The sequence below is a fragment of the Aedes aegypti genome, chromosome 2 (genome assembly GCF_002204515.2).
Source record: "Aedes aegypti strain LVP_AGWG chromosome 2, AaegL5.0 Primary Assembly, whole genome shotgun sequence".
In the NCBI taxonomy this organism is placed as follows: domain Eukaryota; kingdom Metazoa; phylum Arthropoda; class Insecta; order Diptera; family Culicidae; genus Aedes; species Aedes aegypti.
In genome coordinates this window covers 149395413-149410436 of record NC_035108.1, presented here as the reverse complement: position 1 = coordinate 149410436, position 15024 = coordinate 149395413, and the positions used below count along the sequence as shown (strand labels likewise).

At 37.3% G+C, this 15024-nt stretch overlaps 1 protein-coding gene across 2 annotated transcripts in view; it reads right to left on the bottom strand.

Annotated features, from left to right (window-relative positions):
* The window catches only part of LOC5568868 (myb-like protein A), a 397347-nt gene that overhangs the window by 52811 nt on the left and 329512 nt on the right, over positions 1-15024 (bottom strand). For both annotated transcript variants that reach the window (XM_021842690.1, XM_021842691.1), the window contains 3 exons: positions 14564-14687; positions 6288-7002; positions 5138-5857 (listed from right to left, as the gene is read on the bottom strand). In XM_021842690.1, the coding sequence (XP_021698382.1) occupies positions 5138-5857; positions 6288-7002; positions 14564-14687 (1559 nt within the window). The remainder of the gene's footprint in view (positions 1-5137; positions 5858-6287; positions 7003-14563; positions 14688-15024) is intronic.

Here is a 15024-nt window from a genome sequence, read left to right as displayed (position 1 = left end):
TGAAAGGATATCTGAAAAAAAAAATCCTTTAAACATTTTTTGGAGGATCCTATGTAGAGATTTGCATGAAGTAATCTCTGGAGATTTTTTTAAAGAAGTTGTGGGAAAAATCTCTGGAGGAATGCCTGGAGGAGTCTCTGGAAATATTCCTGTAGGAATTTCTATAAGGGATTCCTGTAGGCATCTCTGGAGTAATGGATTAGGGCCCTATCGGTACTGATATTAAAATATGGTTGCGATCGAAAGAAGAAATCTTTAGAGACATTTTTGCAGAAATTCCTGGTGATAGTCTTCGAGGAATCCCTGGAGACATCTATAAACAAATCTCTGGAAGGATTTGTGTAGTTATCACTTGAGACATGACTGTAGAAAGCTCTGAGCAATTTCAATATAAATCACTGGAGGGAATCCTGAGGAAATCACTGGAAAATAAAATCACAAAGGATTCCTTGAAGGCAAGAAAAGCCTATGTTTAAAAGGAGGAAAAATTTATGACGAAATCACAACGTGGAGATCACAACATCTTCCTAAATTAACGGGTCGATTAGGTCGGGGAGCACTTATTTAGCTATAAACCTGAAGTCCTGTCACATCATAAAAAAAACAAATTGTTTTCCTGACAATTACTAGGCCACACCTATGAATCCTACACTTTGGCGTGCTACTTTTTGTGTTCGTAATTCGGCTAAACGACCCGTTCGGCCGTATGGCATTCAGCCAAATGGCGTTCGACCAAACGGCAGCAACTACGAAATGTACGGTAATCTTTGCTTATGCTCATGATAATTCTCCTCGAAGTTGCTAGCACACTACTTCAATTTTAATATTTTTTGGCTCAAACACGAATTTTTGAATGAATGAAAACTGAATTCAGTACTGTACCATTTAATTCCACTAGAGCAGTGGTCCTCAGCTTAACTGACTATGCGGGCTACTTCGGTACTTTCAGAACGGGCCGCAAGATATGCAAGACTCTATTTTGGCGGATTTTAAATACTATAAACAAGGACCCTTAATTATTAACTCCATGTCTTTGAGACATTTATGGTTTTGTCACCAGCTTATTTTTTTGTTTTGTTTTTTTTTTTAAATATGAATGTTTTAGATTTGCAACAAAAAAAGACCGATTAGCATTCAAGAGATCAAATATCAGGATTTTACAAAAACAATGACGGTTCTGCTTCAATGCTGAAATATCACTAATATCTGTCTTCTGAGCTGCTTTAATCCTCATAATTTTCGTAATTTTCAAAAGGTATTTGTTCCGATAATTCCAGCTTAGAAATCATACATTCGGGATTTTAAAATAAATGGTGCACAATCACTATCAGAATCAGTGGGCCTCGTGGCCGTGCGGTTAGTGTCGTCAGGTATTTAAGCGCATTATATCATGAGGTGTGGTTCGATTCCTGCTTCAGCCATTGAAACTTTCATCAGGAATGTTTCTCGGCTGTGTCATTGTAGTGCATGCTCGTTCCGTTGTCTAATGTTAAGTTACAGTATGTGCATCTAAATTGCTGAAGATGATGTCCGTTATTCATTAATCGTTTTCGAACACGGGGTCATAAGAAAATATTCACTGGAAGCGTTACTGCTACGGAAAAACCCCTTTTACAGCTAATGTCCAGTGCAATCTTCGAGCAAAGTATATATTTTGTTTAGGAGTTCCTAACGTCTCTTGATTCTAATTACTACCCAGACAACCAGAAATCGCATGAAAGTTCACGTTACAACTCCTTTATTCATACTAATTACATCAAACCCGCAAAACTCCGTGGATAAACTCGTCAGATTGATGAGTTTCCTCGCATAAAACACTCCTTTTCTGAGTTCATTTATACATTTGTTTCGTCTCGAACACTCGTACAAAGTAAGTCGAATTAATCCGTAGCAGTTGTCAAATCAACATTTGTTATCATAAATTAAATCGCATAAGATCACAGGTTAGTTCGGAATAATATTTACACACTCGCATTGTATGTTATTATCCATCATATAATATATGGACGCATATCGCCTCCACTTTTATACGTAGAAGGCCTTTTCGCGACATCTTATAAGTGAAATTTTGCACATATAAAGCCTCCAGGTGATATCGTTATACGTACATTTTGGTTGTCTGGGTAATACGCTCCCAAAGCTCTCAACAGATTCAAAACGCTTTTAAGCTTATTGGCTGTAGAGTAAGGTGGGGCAAATGTTCGACCTTAGTGGTATAATCAAAGTTTCCAGGAAAACAATAGCAGTTAAAACAAAACAAATACCATACCAAGTGAATCTTCAACTTATTGGCTATAATTTTGCTGAACAAACTTGCGTCAATTACCCATTTTTAATTATAACAGTTTCAAAATTGATTGTCTTATTCGAACTTTTGCCCCACCGGAGGGGCAAGAGTTCGAATCTAGTGTGGGGCAAAAGTTCGCTGGCTAAAACACAAAATATCGATCCTTTTATGACAGGCATACTTTACACCAGCCGTAAACTTAAGTTTGACGAAAAATACACACTAAATTTTCATCAAAAAATGGCCGAAAACCGGGTTGATAGTAATATACTCAAAAATAGCAATTTTTCGCAAAACTAAGTGGAAATGCAAAATTTTGGTGACAATTTTCACACGATCAGACAAATTTAAATAAATTTGAAGATAATATGTGGATTTCAGGCAATTTGCAAATTTTTCCGTGATTTTATACATAAGTCGAACTTTTGCCCCGCTGATTCGAACTTTTGCCCCACTATGGGCCAAAAATTGTTTTCAAGCATTTATGCAAAAACTAATACACCTCAAAGCAACCTTATAATAGGCCTAGAAACGCCCTTACATAAAATATTGAAAAAGATTTTTTCTTCAATTGGCTCCATGCAACGAAAGTTTGACCAAAAATTACAATATTCACGTCGAAAAACAACAAATAGCCATAACTTTTCCAAATGTCAATGGATTTTTGGATTGAAAGTCTCTTACTTGAATAGAATTCGAACCACCATGACATTTATAAGATTTGTTTTGAATTGAGCGAGAAATCTCAAAAAGAAACTCTTACCCCACTTGAACTTTTGCCCCACTTTACTCAAGACGCTTTTTCAGGATGTAGGGAAAATTCAAGACTTGATAAAACTTAGGATTTGCAAACAAAACTCAGAGCTGATTATGGAATGAAACATAAACAAGATAACATTCCGTCTGCTCAGCACGATGGAGCACAGAATGTAAAATTCATAAGTATTTAGTTGTAAGGACTTAAGAAATTTTTTTTTTTTTTTTCAATGAAATCATAACATGCGGGCCGCAACTCCCTTATTTCCGAAAAAGTCTCGCGGGCCGCACGAAGCCATGTTAAGGGTCGCATGCGGCCCGCGGGCCGCGGTTTGGTGACCACTGCACTAGAGTGTATATCCTTACACGCTATGTCCAAACCAGCAGATACACGCTATGTCCAAACCAGCAGATTATGAAAATTGAATGTACCGGATTTTTTTCCCCATGAGTTTAGGATTTTTAGTTATATTTTCATAATCGGAATATTTTAAAATATTTGATCGGAGAACTTTTGATTTTTTTTCCACTTTTTTGCTATTCTTTTATATACAGCCCACGAAAATCACGTTTTCCTACGCATTTCATCCCATACAAAATGTGTGGAAAAAAAATTCACCTATATAATATTTTAAAACCTTTCGATTAAGAAAATAAAGATCAAATACTTATCTCTAGCGGGAAAAAATCCGAGGTACATTCGATCTTCATAATCTGCTGGTTTAGATGTAGAATGAGATATGCGTATTTCTACCTTATCTGTAAGGCAATTTTCAGTGTCATGTACTTAATCGACTCTAGTCGAGTTTGTTAAAATTGTATTAAAATGAACTGATAAAGGTCGTCTGAAATGAAAGGTTTGGTTTTCTGGTAGGGTCGATGTACCAATGGCCGCACAACTAAGAACAAAAATTCGTATAAAACCGAAAAAAAAAATGCTTGCGTCATTATTTTTACATCATCTAAAAGCTATGTAGGTTTTGTAGGAAAAATATGAAAACTACGAAAACTCAAATGTTTGTGTTTATTATCGCGTGTGCCACTATAGGAATACATGTGCCTATAGTAGCACTATTTCTAATTTCTGTTCCTATAGTAGCACTAGCATCACGGCGTTGGAAAAATGCTTATCAATTCCGTATGTTTACAAAACTTTTATATTTTTCCTACAAAGTGCGGATCAAAAACTTTCGTTTGATGTAAAAAAAGTTTTTAATTCATCAATTATTTCGTATAATAAAAAATATATTTAAATAGTGTCTCTCGGTAGTGCTACTATAGGAACAATAGGTTTTCTATAGGCGCAAGGGAGCTCAAATTTTAAGCAAAACTAATTATTTCGATCATTGTTTGAACAAAATCAAGCTGTGTATCAATGATACTTAGATAAATAGCTCCTCACCTTCATGTCAAAAAATGTTTAGAAAAGATTTATAGCAAAACGGCCGTAAAAAGCCACAAGTGCGACTATAGGGGATTGTCCACTAAGGGAACCCCGACCCTAGATGTTTTCCCGGGTAATGGTACATTTCAGTAAATTACATTTCGGATAATGGTATAGAATCTAATTTTAGGAAAACCGAATTTACGAATTTTAGGAAAATCGCACCCTATTATGTGGTTGCGGGCAGTATACCGCACCTGAATCTATATCAAATATATAAGGGAGGCAGTACAGCAATCCAAACGAATTTCAAATTACAGCATAACTAAGAAAGAGAGTCAAGTCTACCCAGTCCTCTCTTTACCTCATGGTTGCATCATTATCGTGATTGCAGCTGCAGTTAGATAGATTGCACGATCAACAGAAACACTATATTAAATAATGAGGTTTACGAGATGCTTTTCTCCACCTTTAGGAAATCGTCTACTCTGACACCGAAACAAAGATTTTTTCCGGCATCCCCAGCAAAATTCAATCATCGACTAACTTCATCAAGTAATAATGTGGGGGGATGTTGGGGTAAAATGCTTCGCCAAAGTGCTTTTCATCAGGCGAATGTTCAGAAGATTCGTTTCATCCCAAAGTGCATTTTATACCAGACTCTTCTCGTAAACTCAAACAATTCCGTAGATATTTTTCGTTCTACTTACCAGGCGACGTACCATCGGTCGAGTATCCGGTGGAGTAAGCACTCTCCGGCGAGGAAAGCGTGTTGTGATGGCCAACCGGATGGGAGTGACCGTGGTGTGGATGGTGACCATTACTGCTACTGCTACCATTGCTGGTATGGTGATGGAGTTGCTGCTGCTGCTGTTGATTCGGCTGAGGTGGGTGTTGATTTTTGCACTGCGATGTCTGGGGCAACGTTGGCTGATGGTGGACAATGACCGGAGGCCCGACAGATGGCGCACCGTTGTTGTTAACATGATTTAGTTTGCTATTGGTGGCAGCTGCATCGAAAGAGTTCCTGCCACTGCCAGTCAATTTGTGAAATTTGTTTGCAAAGCTCGATAATGTTGAACTGCTGCCGCCAGTTTGGTTTGCGTTTCCGCCGCCACTATTTGCGGAGCATATTTCAAAGCTGTTGTTGTTGTTATTGTTATTTCCGTTGCTTCCTCGGTTTGTAATAAGGCGATTACTCTTGACACCGGCTGGGTTGTTATTGGCAGATGGAGTTCGAACCGGAGGTGGAGGTGAAAGGGCACCGGTGGCACCCGATTTCAGCTGACCTGGCTGAGGTGGATGTTTGTTCACGCCATAAACCAAATTGTTATTGATACTGTTGTGCTGCTCGTAATAGGCCCCATTGGTTCCAAATTGCTGAGGGATCTGATGTTTGCCGCCAATGGTTTGCAGTTTCCCGTATTTGCCTATGAGTGAAAGGAAAGAATACGAGTAAATTTAAATCGTGCTGATTTGCAAAGTTATACACAGAATAATATTTCAAAAAGCGAAAAATGCAATTTTTCGATAAGAGGTATATGTGTTTTGGGGGGTACATTTTTTAAACTATAAAAATATTATTTTTTCAACACCAAATGGGCTATAAGAAGTAATTGGAAAAAATAATCAAAATTTTTCCTGAAAATCATGAAATTCTCTAACAAGTAAAATTTGTTAAGGATTTTAGATCACTTACATATTTATTTGATGATACATAGATAAAATAATATTAAAAAACACACATGTGTATTGAAAGTTCGACTTTTAAGTAAAAAATCAAGCTTCATATTTTTTACCTTTGTTGAAATCGTTCAGCGAAATTGTTTTCTTCAAATTGAACTCTACCTAACAACTCACCTTCACAAACAGCACGCTGCTGTCCCTCGAAGCCATTGCTGTTGATGTACGTGTTGTTATTGCCACCAATAATACTGTTGTTGTTGACCAGGTTGTTGTTGTTGGAGTTGATCGAAGAGGACGAGCTGGAGCTGATTTTTATGTGCTGTTGGCCCCGTTTCATTCGGTTCTGCTCGATGTGATGCAAATCCTCCAACAGCTCGTTACTGGAACTGGTCGCAGTGGAATAGTTTAGCGAATTCACCATCACATTACCGTAGCTCCCGTTGCTCGTCATCACTCCGCCACTTGGGGGCCCAGACTTTCGAAAGCTGTCCTCCTTCATCCCGTACATCGTGTCCGAGTAGTTGCTGTCGACGCTTTTGGAATAGTTCCCACTGCCGGCACCGTAGCTGGGTTCAAACGTGCTCAGACCGTTTCTCAAAATACTTTTCGGCGAAGATATACCGTACTGCTGTTGCTGCTGCTGTTGACCAGACTGAGATTGATGGTATGAAACGTAACCGTTGACGTTGGAACTGCTACTGCAGCTGTACGGATTTAACGTGTACTGATTTCCGGCTCCGGGTGGTAACGTTCCATTGCCGTAAATAGCCACAGGAGGTGGACTTCGGATACAGTGCTGCAGTTGATAGTGGTGATAATCATCGGATTTTGGCGACAGCGGTGGAACGTTGTCCTGACTGGGCGATTGCCAACCTCGGCGACTTGTTGTCTGGAAAGGAGAGAAAGGGAACGAACAAATGTGGGAGCGTTTAATGGCCATCACAATAAGTGTATTAAAAAATTTCTTCCAACTAAGTAGTTTAAAAATAAGTTGAACGTGCACCTGGAACATTCTTGAAGAAAAAGTTTCTTCAATTTGGTCCCCTTCTTACACCATGTACTTTTTTATTTTTAAGAGAAACAACCTCACCCCAACAATACTTCCTCATCCCCGGGAATGTTGGAGCAGTTTTCCGGCAAAACTTTTAACCGGATGAAAGAATAATATTTTTGCTTATGTGTTCGCGCTTTGCTCACTTCCGGATAACTGCCAACTCAGACTGTAGCACCCAGCGAAGCAAACCAGCATCTATCGGAAGAAAGTTTAGCTGCAATATTCCATGGGCGTAGTCAGCTGGTTTGCTACCAAGGATAATGTTCAAGAAATATTTCAAAGTATTATTTACAGCACTCATGTATAAAATTGCGTCATGGCAAACTTTTAAGATAATGCTTCGAGTTAACATAAAATCAGGCTTCTGCCAAAGATTTTATCAGAAATCATTGCAAAATTTTACCAACATTCAAGAAAACATCTAGTGAGTAGTTCGCCAAAAATCTGTTATGAATTCAAAAAGTTTTTGCCTAATTCATTTATAGTTTTATTCATCATTTGTTCCAATGATTCAACAATGGATATTCTATGTAACTCATTAATACCATACAAAGGAGGGAGGCTTCAGAGTTTATTTGAAGATCAAAAGCTTGTTCTCTAGAGAAGGTTTCGATTTTCTGCTAATAAGTGAATACATACATTTTATTTACGGGTTACATTAACTTTGGATTATTCTAACAATGTATGTTAGAAAATTAAATATTTTATTTTTACAATCAAGCCTTCATGCCAAACTCTGTTGATTGCTTTTTCAATGTCTAGAAGAGCAAGACCAGTAGAATAGCCTTCAGATTTGTTGGAACGAACCGGATTTGTTACACGTAAAAGTTGTTGAGTAGCCGAATGTCCATGTCGGAATCCAAGATGGCAAAAAATTTTTTTTCGACAATCATTCTGATCAAAATGATCTTCTTAAAAAGTTTGTTGGTAGAGGAAAGCAAGCTGATTGAACGATAGACTAAATCTTTTGCAGGATTTTTGTCCGGTTTGATTTTTTTTTCTATTTGTCAGCCAAATATGCCAACTGAAATCATTTGTTAAATATATTAATAACGAACTCTCTGGAAGTTTCGTGATGAGGATATAGAAAATTCCATCATTGCCAGGGACTTCCATACAGTTCTGGGAATGGTAATAGTAGTAGGCTTAAATTTCGCGAAAATCACGTGGCTTTCCAAGTACAGTAGTTCAAAAACGTGAATCTCATCAAGTAGCCTATGTTGGGTGCATGAGTTTCCTAAATCGTTAGTGTCATTGAAGGCTCCGGACACTCTGGTTATAATTAATAAATTAAATATGAAATCGAACATTAAATATTGTTTTGTAATTAATATTTTCAACCTTCAATATTGCTGTTCATTTTAATTCATTGTTTCATCTAGTAATCCTTGGCAATAATACATTAAAAATAAAAACAATTTGGCTGCACCAGCTCGGCGTCATTCCTGCAAAGAACCAAATTCTATAGTAAAAATTTGGACAACAAAATCAGCCACTTCTGATTTACGATTAAGTTACTAAACTACACAATTTTAGTACTGTACGTCTCTAAGAAGTGTATGGTATAATAATTTTCAAGTGTGTGCACGAAAGAGTGGGAAAACCTGTGAAAATAAGCATTTTTAGTGTGAAGAAAGGCTGCCTCAAGTGCTGTCCGGATTTATAGGCAAGTGATCATTAACCCGGACGTTTAATGGAAACCTTATATTTAGTGCTTTTAGAAAAACAAACATAATGTGAATTGACGAAAAGTTGTATAGTAACATTACAAGAACTGTGATCAATCTCTTGTGAATGGATTTACGGAAGAAAAGTGCTAGTATTGAGAATCATTCCCGTGAACCTTAAGTGCAGGATGTTGACAGCGGTAAAGGTAAAACAAAAATAACTTTACCCAATATTTTGATCCCTGTATGCAAATGCATGCATATAATTTTATTATATTGGGATTTTCAGTTAAAGTGAAGTGCATTTTATTGATTTTTCATTTGTATTTTCAAACCACACGCACATGTCCGGATTTCGATTCAAAAGCGTCCGGCATTTTGATGCATGTGTCCGGATTTAAAAACACGATATGCTTCATTAATTTAACGTTTTACATGTTATAATTGCATTTTCCAATTATTTTTTTGCCCAAGATTCAAAGTTTTAATGTGTATCTATGTGAATAACAATAACAGTGATACCAGAAGTGACAAAAACATATTCAAAACAGTGTTTAAAGTTTCGGCATTGCTTAAGTGTCCGGGTAATGATGCATCACGGTAAATGCGGGAAATGCAACAGGAAATAGAACATTTTTTTACAGTAATTTTGGGTTGCCCTTAGTAACGGGTGTTTTGCAATTTTTAAGGCTCTTTGCCTACAGCAGCGATAGGCGTGAGTTTCAATGGCTTTGCTGACTGCGATTGGCTTTGTTTGGCTACTGTAGAATGAATTTCAGATTTTTTCCCAACCCTGCTTTCATATTTTTTTATTTTTTTCATAATAGTTATAACTTCTTCCAAATCAGTCTCCCAAAAATTGTCGAAAACCTCTTCTTGATTGAAAATGTTTTTGAAGTCCTGAGTAACTTGATTTTCATTTGGACTAGTGAGTCCCAAATTAAAATTGTACACGCTTTCCAACTGCATAGCTTGTTTTTGAGCTTTTTTGTAATTAGTTAGTTATAATTTGTTTTCCTCCTACAATGCCGGAATTGGCTCCTGGGGTATTTTTTTATAGTTTAGATAATTAAAAAGTTCTAAGAGCCAGAATCTTATTGATATATATTTTTTTTTCAAAATTTTTGTTTCTCAATTGAATAAAACGTTTTTTCAATTATTTGTAATATAATTTTCATATGATCGCGAGTCCATGCCTGAAAATTTCAACAGAATCGATCAACCGATCGCGAAGTTACAGAGTTTTTAAACTTGGATGTTTGCACCCAGTACTGGTGAGAAATAATCTGTTCCAAATAATATGCGGACACCCTGTATATATTCCTCAAGAAATTACTCCAAAGGTTTTCCCTGTAATTTGTCTCAGGTAGTTTTAGATATTATCATTTGAATTTCTCAAGGAATGCTTATTGTGCTTTTTCGAGGAAGTTTGTAGAATACCTCAGATAAATGAAATTTCCCTGTACAATTTTCCAAGCATTCAGGTTATAACAGGTATTACATAAAAAAGATGCTACAACGATGTCTGCAAGAAGTTTCTCAGGTAACTCAAGGTAACTTCAATCTAGAAAAGTAATCTGAAGTTCTTCTAAAGACATGATATAATAATTTCTCAAATATGCTCCTAGAGATTTTTAAAATTCCCAAGTGCTCAATGAATTTAATCAGAAGTAATCATCAAGTATTGTATTATAATTTAAATAATTTATCTTGTGATTTCCCTTCACTACTCCCATATTTTTTTCTCAAGATTCCTTTAAATATTTAAACAGAAATTATTTCAAGAATGTGCTATGAGTTTGATCTGAGATTTTGTCAGGGCTTCATCCAATGTGCCATCCTAGTTTTACTATAATTTGTACTAGAGATGGGCAAAAAGAATCGGAGCCGTTCATAAGATCCGGATCACTAAAAAGAAAAAGTGATCCGTGGCTCTATTTTGTCGACAGTCAGTTCATTTGATCAGCACGGATCAGACAAAATGTGATCCGGAAGAAGAACAATTCAATTATTTCCCCAAATTTCGATTCTCGTCTTCATTATAACGCTTGTCACGTGTCTTGGTTTGCGCGCCACGCCACACATGCAAGCGCAGTTTTCTACTGCTACGTACTCTCAGCGCTCTCAGCATAGACAGACGGATTTGCCCCGACCCCTTGTATACAGGAAGATGATAGATAGAGAGAAATAGTGCTCACTTGAATGGAAGTCGGCCGAGTACGTGGGTTTCAAGCAGCGAAGAATGAGACACTTCAGTGGTAAAGGTACGACGCAAGTCGCTCAACAGGGAGTTAACCGCTCTTTCTTCCATTCGTTCAGTTTAGTTCGCTCTTTCTCTTTGCGAGCCACTGAACCGTTCAAAAGATCCGGTTCACTAAAACGAATGATTCGTTCCGTTCTCTAAAATGAGCCGTTTTTCCCACCTTCAAACACCACCAAAAATTCATCTGCAGAATTCAAAAGAGAGTTTTCAAAATATTAATTTAAATCTTGGGTTCAAAAAACTTTTGCAAGGGATATATTTGGAAAATCCTGAACAAATCCTTGGAGGAGCTCCTGAAAAAAACCCTGGGTGTATTTTCTACGAATTCTTGGAAAACTGTCCAAAATAAACTTTGAATGTATCCTTTAAATTATGCTCAAAATAATTCCAAGAAGATCTCTTGAGAAAATAACTGTTCGTCATTTGAAGCAGATTCTGAAGAAATTCGCAAAGATACTCATATATGAATCTCTGTAGTAACTTCAGTGATCTTGAAGAAATTTTAAGATTATTGGATTAGTTGTTGTATTATTCCGAATGAACATAGCTGAAAGGAACATCAAAATATTGTGTTCATTTTTTTGAAAAATATATGGAAGTGTGCCAGGAAAAATGATTAGGACGAAAAAGATAGAATGTGAATGTTAAAAAGAAACCAAGAGGAAATGTTCGAAGGGATCTGTTAAGAGATTGGAAAGTCATAAGAAAAATTGTTTTGAAAATACTTAGACAGTAGGATCCAGAAAAAAATACAAGAGTAATCTGTGAAGTAGTTTACGAAAGAATCTTTGCACGCATGATCTCATACCATGTATTTTAAAGTTATGGGGAGTTTCATAAAAAAGTGTAAAGAAAAAAAAGAAAAACAAAATAAAAACAAATCCCAGACAAATCAAGCCACCGATTATACTCCGCAGATACTATTTTAGGTATACTTGGACAAGTTTGTGGGTTATTTCTGGAAGCAATGTTGGAAGAATCAGTCTTAGCCATTCTAAAAGGAACTGCATGTAATATTTTACATCAATATTTGGTGATATTGCTGATCAATAAGAGTTCTACAAATCGATATTTGAGATTTAAGTAACTCAGCCAATAAATTGAACCACTTTTCCCAACGTGAAAGAAAAGGGAGGATTGATGTCCATCATAGTTTGAAGACAGCGCAAAAAACAGAGATTATTTATTATGCTCGTTTTTTGCGTGACATTTGTGAATGATCCCCCTGGCGAAATTTCTAGCTACACTCATTATGAGGGTTAGTCTCAACTGGCGTCGGGGTGCATACCACTTGACGAAACTTTCGACATCATGGATTATTGCAAGCCAGCAACAGAAGCGTTCACTTTGTTCCTTAACGCTGGTTTAAAGTTTCACATTTTCGTTGAAAGTGTGCAGAACTCTTATCCCAATTGAAAGTAAACTTGAGATGCTGCAGGTGAAATGGGATTCAAAGGGCGTCCAGCGCAGTTGATCTTCTGAAAGTGTTCACCTTAGTGTCAAGTTAATATACTTTAATAACAGCACAATGGAAACTATGGAAGGAATTACTGTAGGAATTCTTGTAGATATTCCGGGAGGAAACCCTGGAAAAATTCCTGAAGGAAGACCAGAAGCAAATACTGTAGGAATCCCAGGAAGAATTCCTAGAAGAATCCAAAGAGAAATTCCCGAAGGAATCCCTGGAGGAATTCCTGGAGAAATTCCTGGATGATTCCCTGTAGGAATCCCAGGAGGAATTCTTGGAGGTATTCCTGAAGGAATCTCCAGGGAAAATTCCTGGAGAAATCCCTGTAGGAATTCCTGAAAGAATTCCTGAAGTGGTCCCGGGAATAATTCCTGGAAGAATCCCTGGAGCAATCCCTGGACTAATTCCTATAAGAATCACTGGAGGAATCCCATAAGAAATTCCTGGAGAAATCCCATGGGAAATTTTTAGAGGGACCTCAAGAGAATTCCTTGGAGGAACCTCAGGAGAATTCCTTGGAGGAATCCTTGGAGGAATTCCTGGAGAAATCCCAGAAATACTTCCTGTCGGAATTCCTAGAATAATTCCTGCAGGAATCCCAGGAAAAAACCCTGGATAAATCCCAGGAGAAACTCCTGGAGGGACCTCAGGAGTATTTCCTGGAGGAATCCCTGGGGGAACTCCTAGAGGAAGCCAAAGTGGCTATTTTATATCATGTAATGAGCACGATTATACGAATTGCGAAACGAAGAAATTTCCGTTACGTAAGGATCCTGGCAGGATTGACATGGAAACGAACCTAGACACCTTTAGCATGACTTTGCATTGTATCTGTAGATGATACCAGAAGACTATGGAAGATACCATGCCCACACAGTTACGGATCACCCACAGTGACGGATCACTTTGGCGTTCAACATCGGATAACTTGCTCAAAACATAAACGTTGACGTAAAACATATTTTTCCCATGCTATACTATTTGTCTTCTACCAGTTGTAATGTTAAGCACAACATTCAACCGCTAAATAACGGTGTATTTGACAAATGTTTAGTTGGTAGCACACAGCTATCATTATATGGTCGTTTCCTGTAAGAAGTGCCGTCAGCATTCATAAGCTCCCACAGGTGGTAAAAATCAAATGCTATAGCATGGTTTATGCTCGTTCGCTTCGATTTAGTATGAATTCATCTTTGGAAAACATTTCACTTGAATTTTTATTCTAAATACCGAATATTAGCATTTCTAACTAGTGATCCATAATATGGACCAGGAAATGATTGTTTACCACGGTTATGGATCACTTCCAAAGAATGTAGATTTCTGCCTTTTTAAGCATTGGATTCGACATTTCCAGACAAAAGCACTAAGGATTAAACTAATAAAACATCAAGGTTTGTCAATTTCATTTTTTAGCAGACAAAAATGGGTGGAAAACTTGGTGTGGAGCGCAAACAGTTCATGTCTCAGTTACTACAATGCAGTATCACAATAAAAAGGGCATTTTACCCTTGTTTCCAGCTCTAACACTACTATTTTTGGCAGTAATATATGACACATTGTTAACATTCGCCATACCATGCAATACAGATACATTGAGTTGAAAATCTTTTGATTTTGCGCACTGATCCGTAATACGTCAAAATTTGATCCATAATATAAAAATTGATCCATAATATGGTTTTCAGGAACGGATACAATTTTTAATTTTTATGAAATCCTATGTAAATATTACACTCAAAACAGTTTACTAACCGAAGTTCCAATTTGAAACGATTCGATTCCTGCTTTTAAATTACAATTTTACGTTTTCCATGTCGTTTTATTGAATTTAATAGGTTGGACTCCACACTATTTGATCCATAACTGTGGGGTCATGGTACCTGCAAATATTTTGCGGATTTCATTAACTTGCATAAAATAAAAAAAAAACAACTTTCATGCGACAGGATCATAGCCCGCTCCCCAAACCCCCCGAAATCTTATAGCAAAACTTACGTGATTCTGGATGGGCGAAACTTCACTCCTTCGTGCGGGACTTCCGATAGTGGCGCTGCCTTCCGCTGGGTACGAAACTCCCTTGGCGTGGCCATTTTGTGCGGTCAAAATACCAAAGTTGCTGCTGCAATGGAAAAATGGGACACAAAACGAAACATGATAATCATGAGAAATGGGCCCTAAGCCACACGCTATACGTTATCAACTCCGGGAAGCAAACTTTGCCATCTGCTATCTACAACTATTGACTGCTAATTTTAATGGCTTTGTCGTAAATCTCAATATCGTGTCTGCTTTTCCGAGCAAATTTGTAACAATTAATTATTTAGTAGTGAAGGAACGATCCATCTCCTATCGCTTACTTCCGAAAGGATGCCTAGTGGAAGTCGAAAATCGATAAAATTCCTTCAGAGGTGGGAAACATCACCACCATGCTGCTGGTTCGGGTAAATCACAGCTCC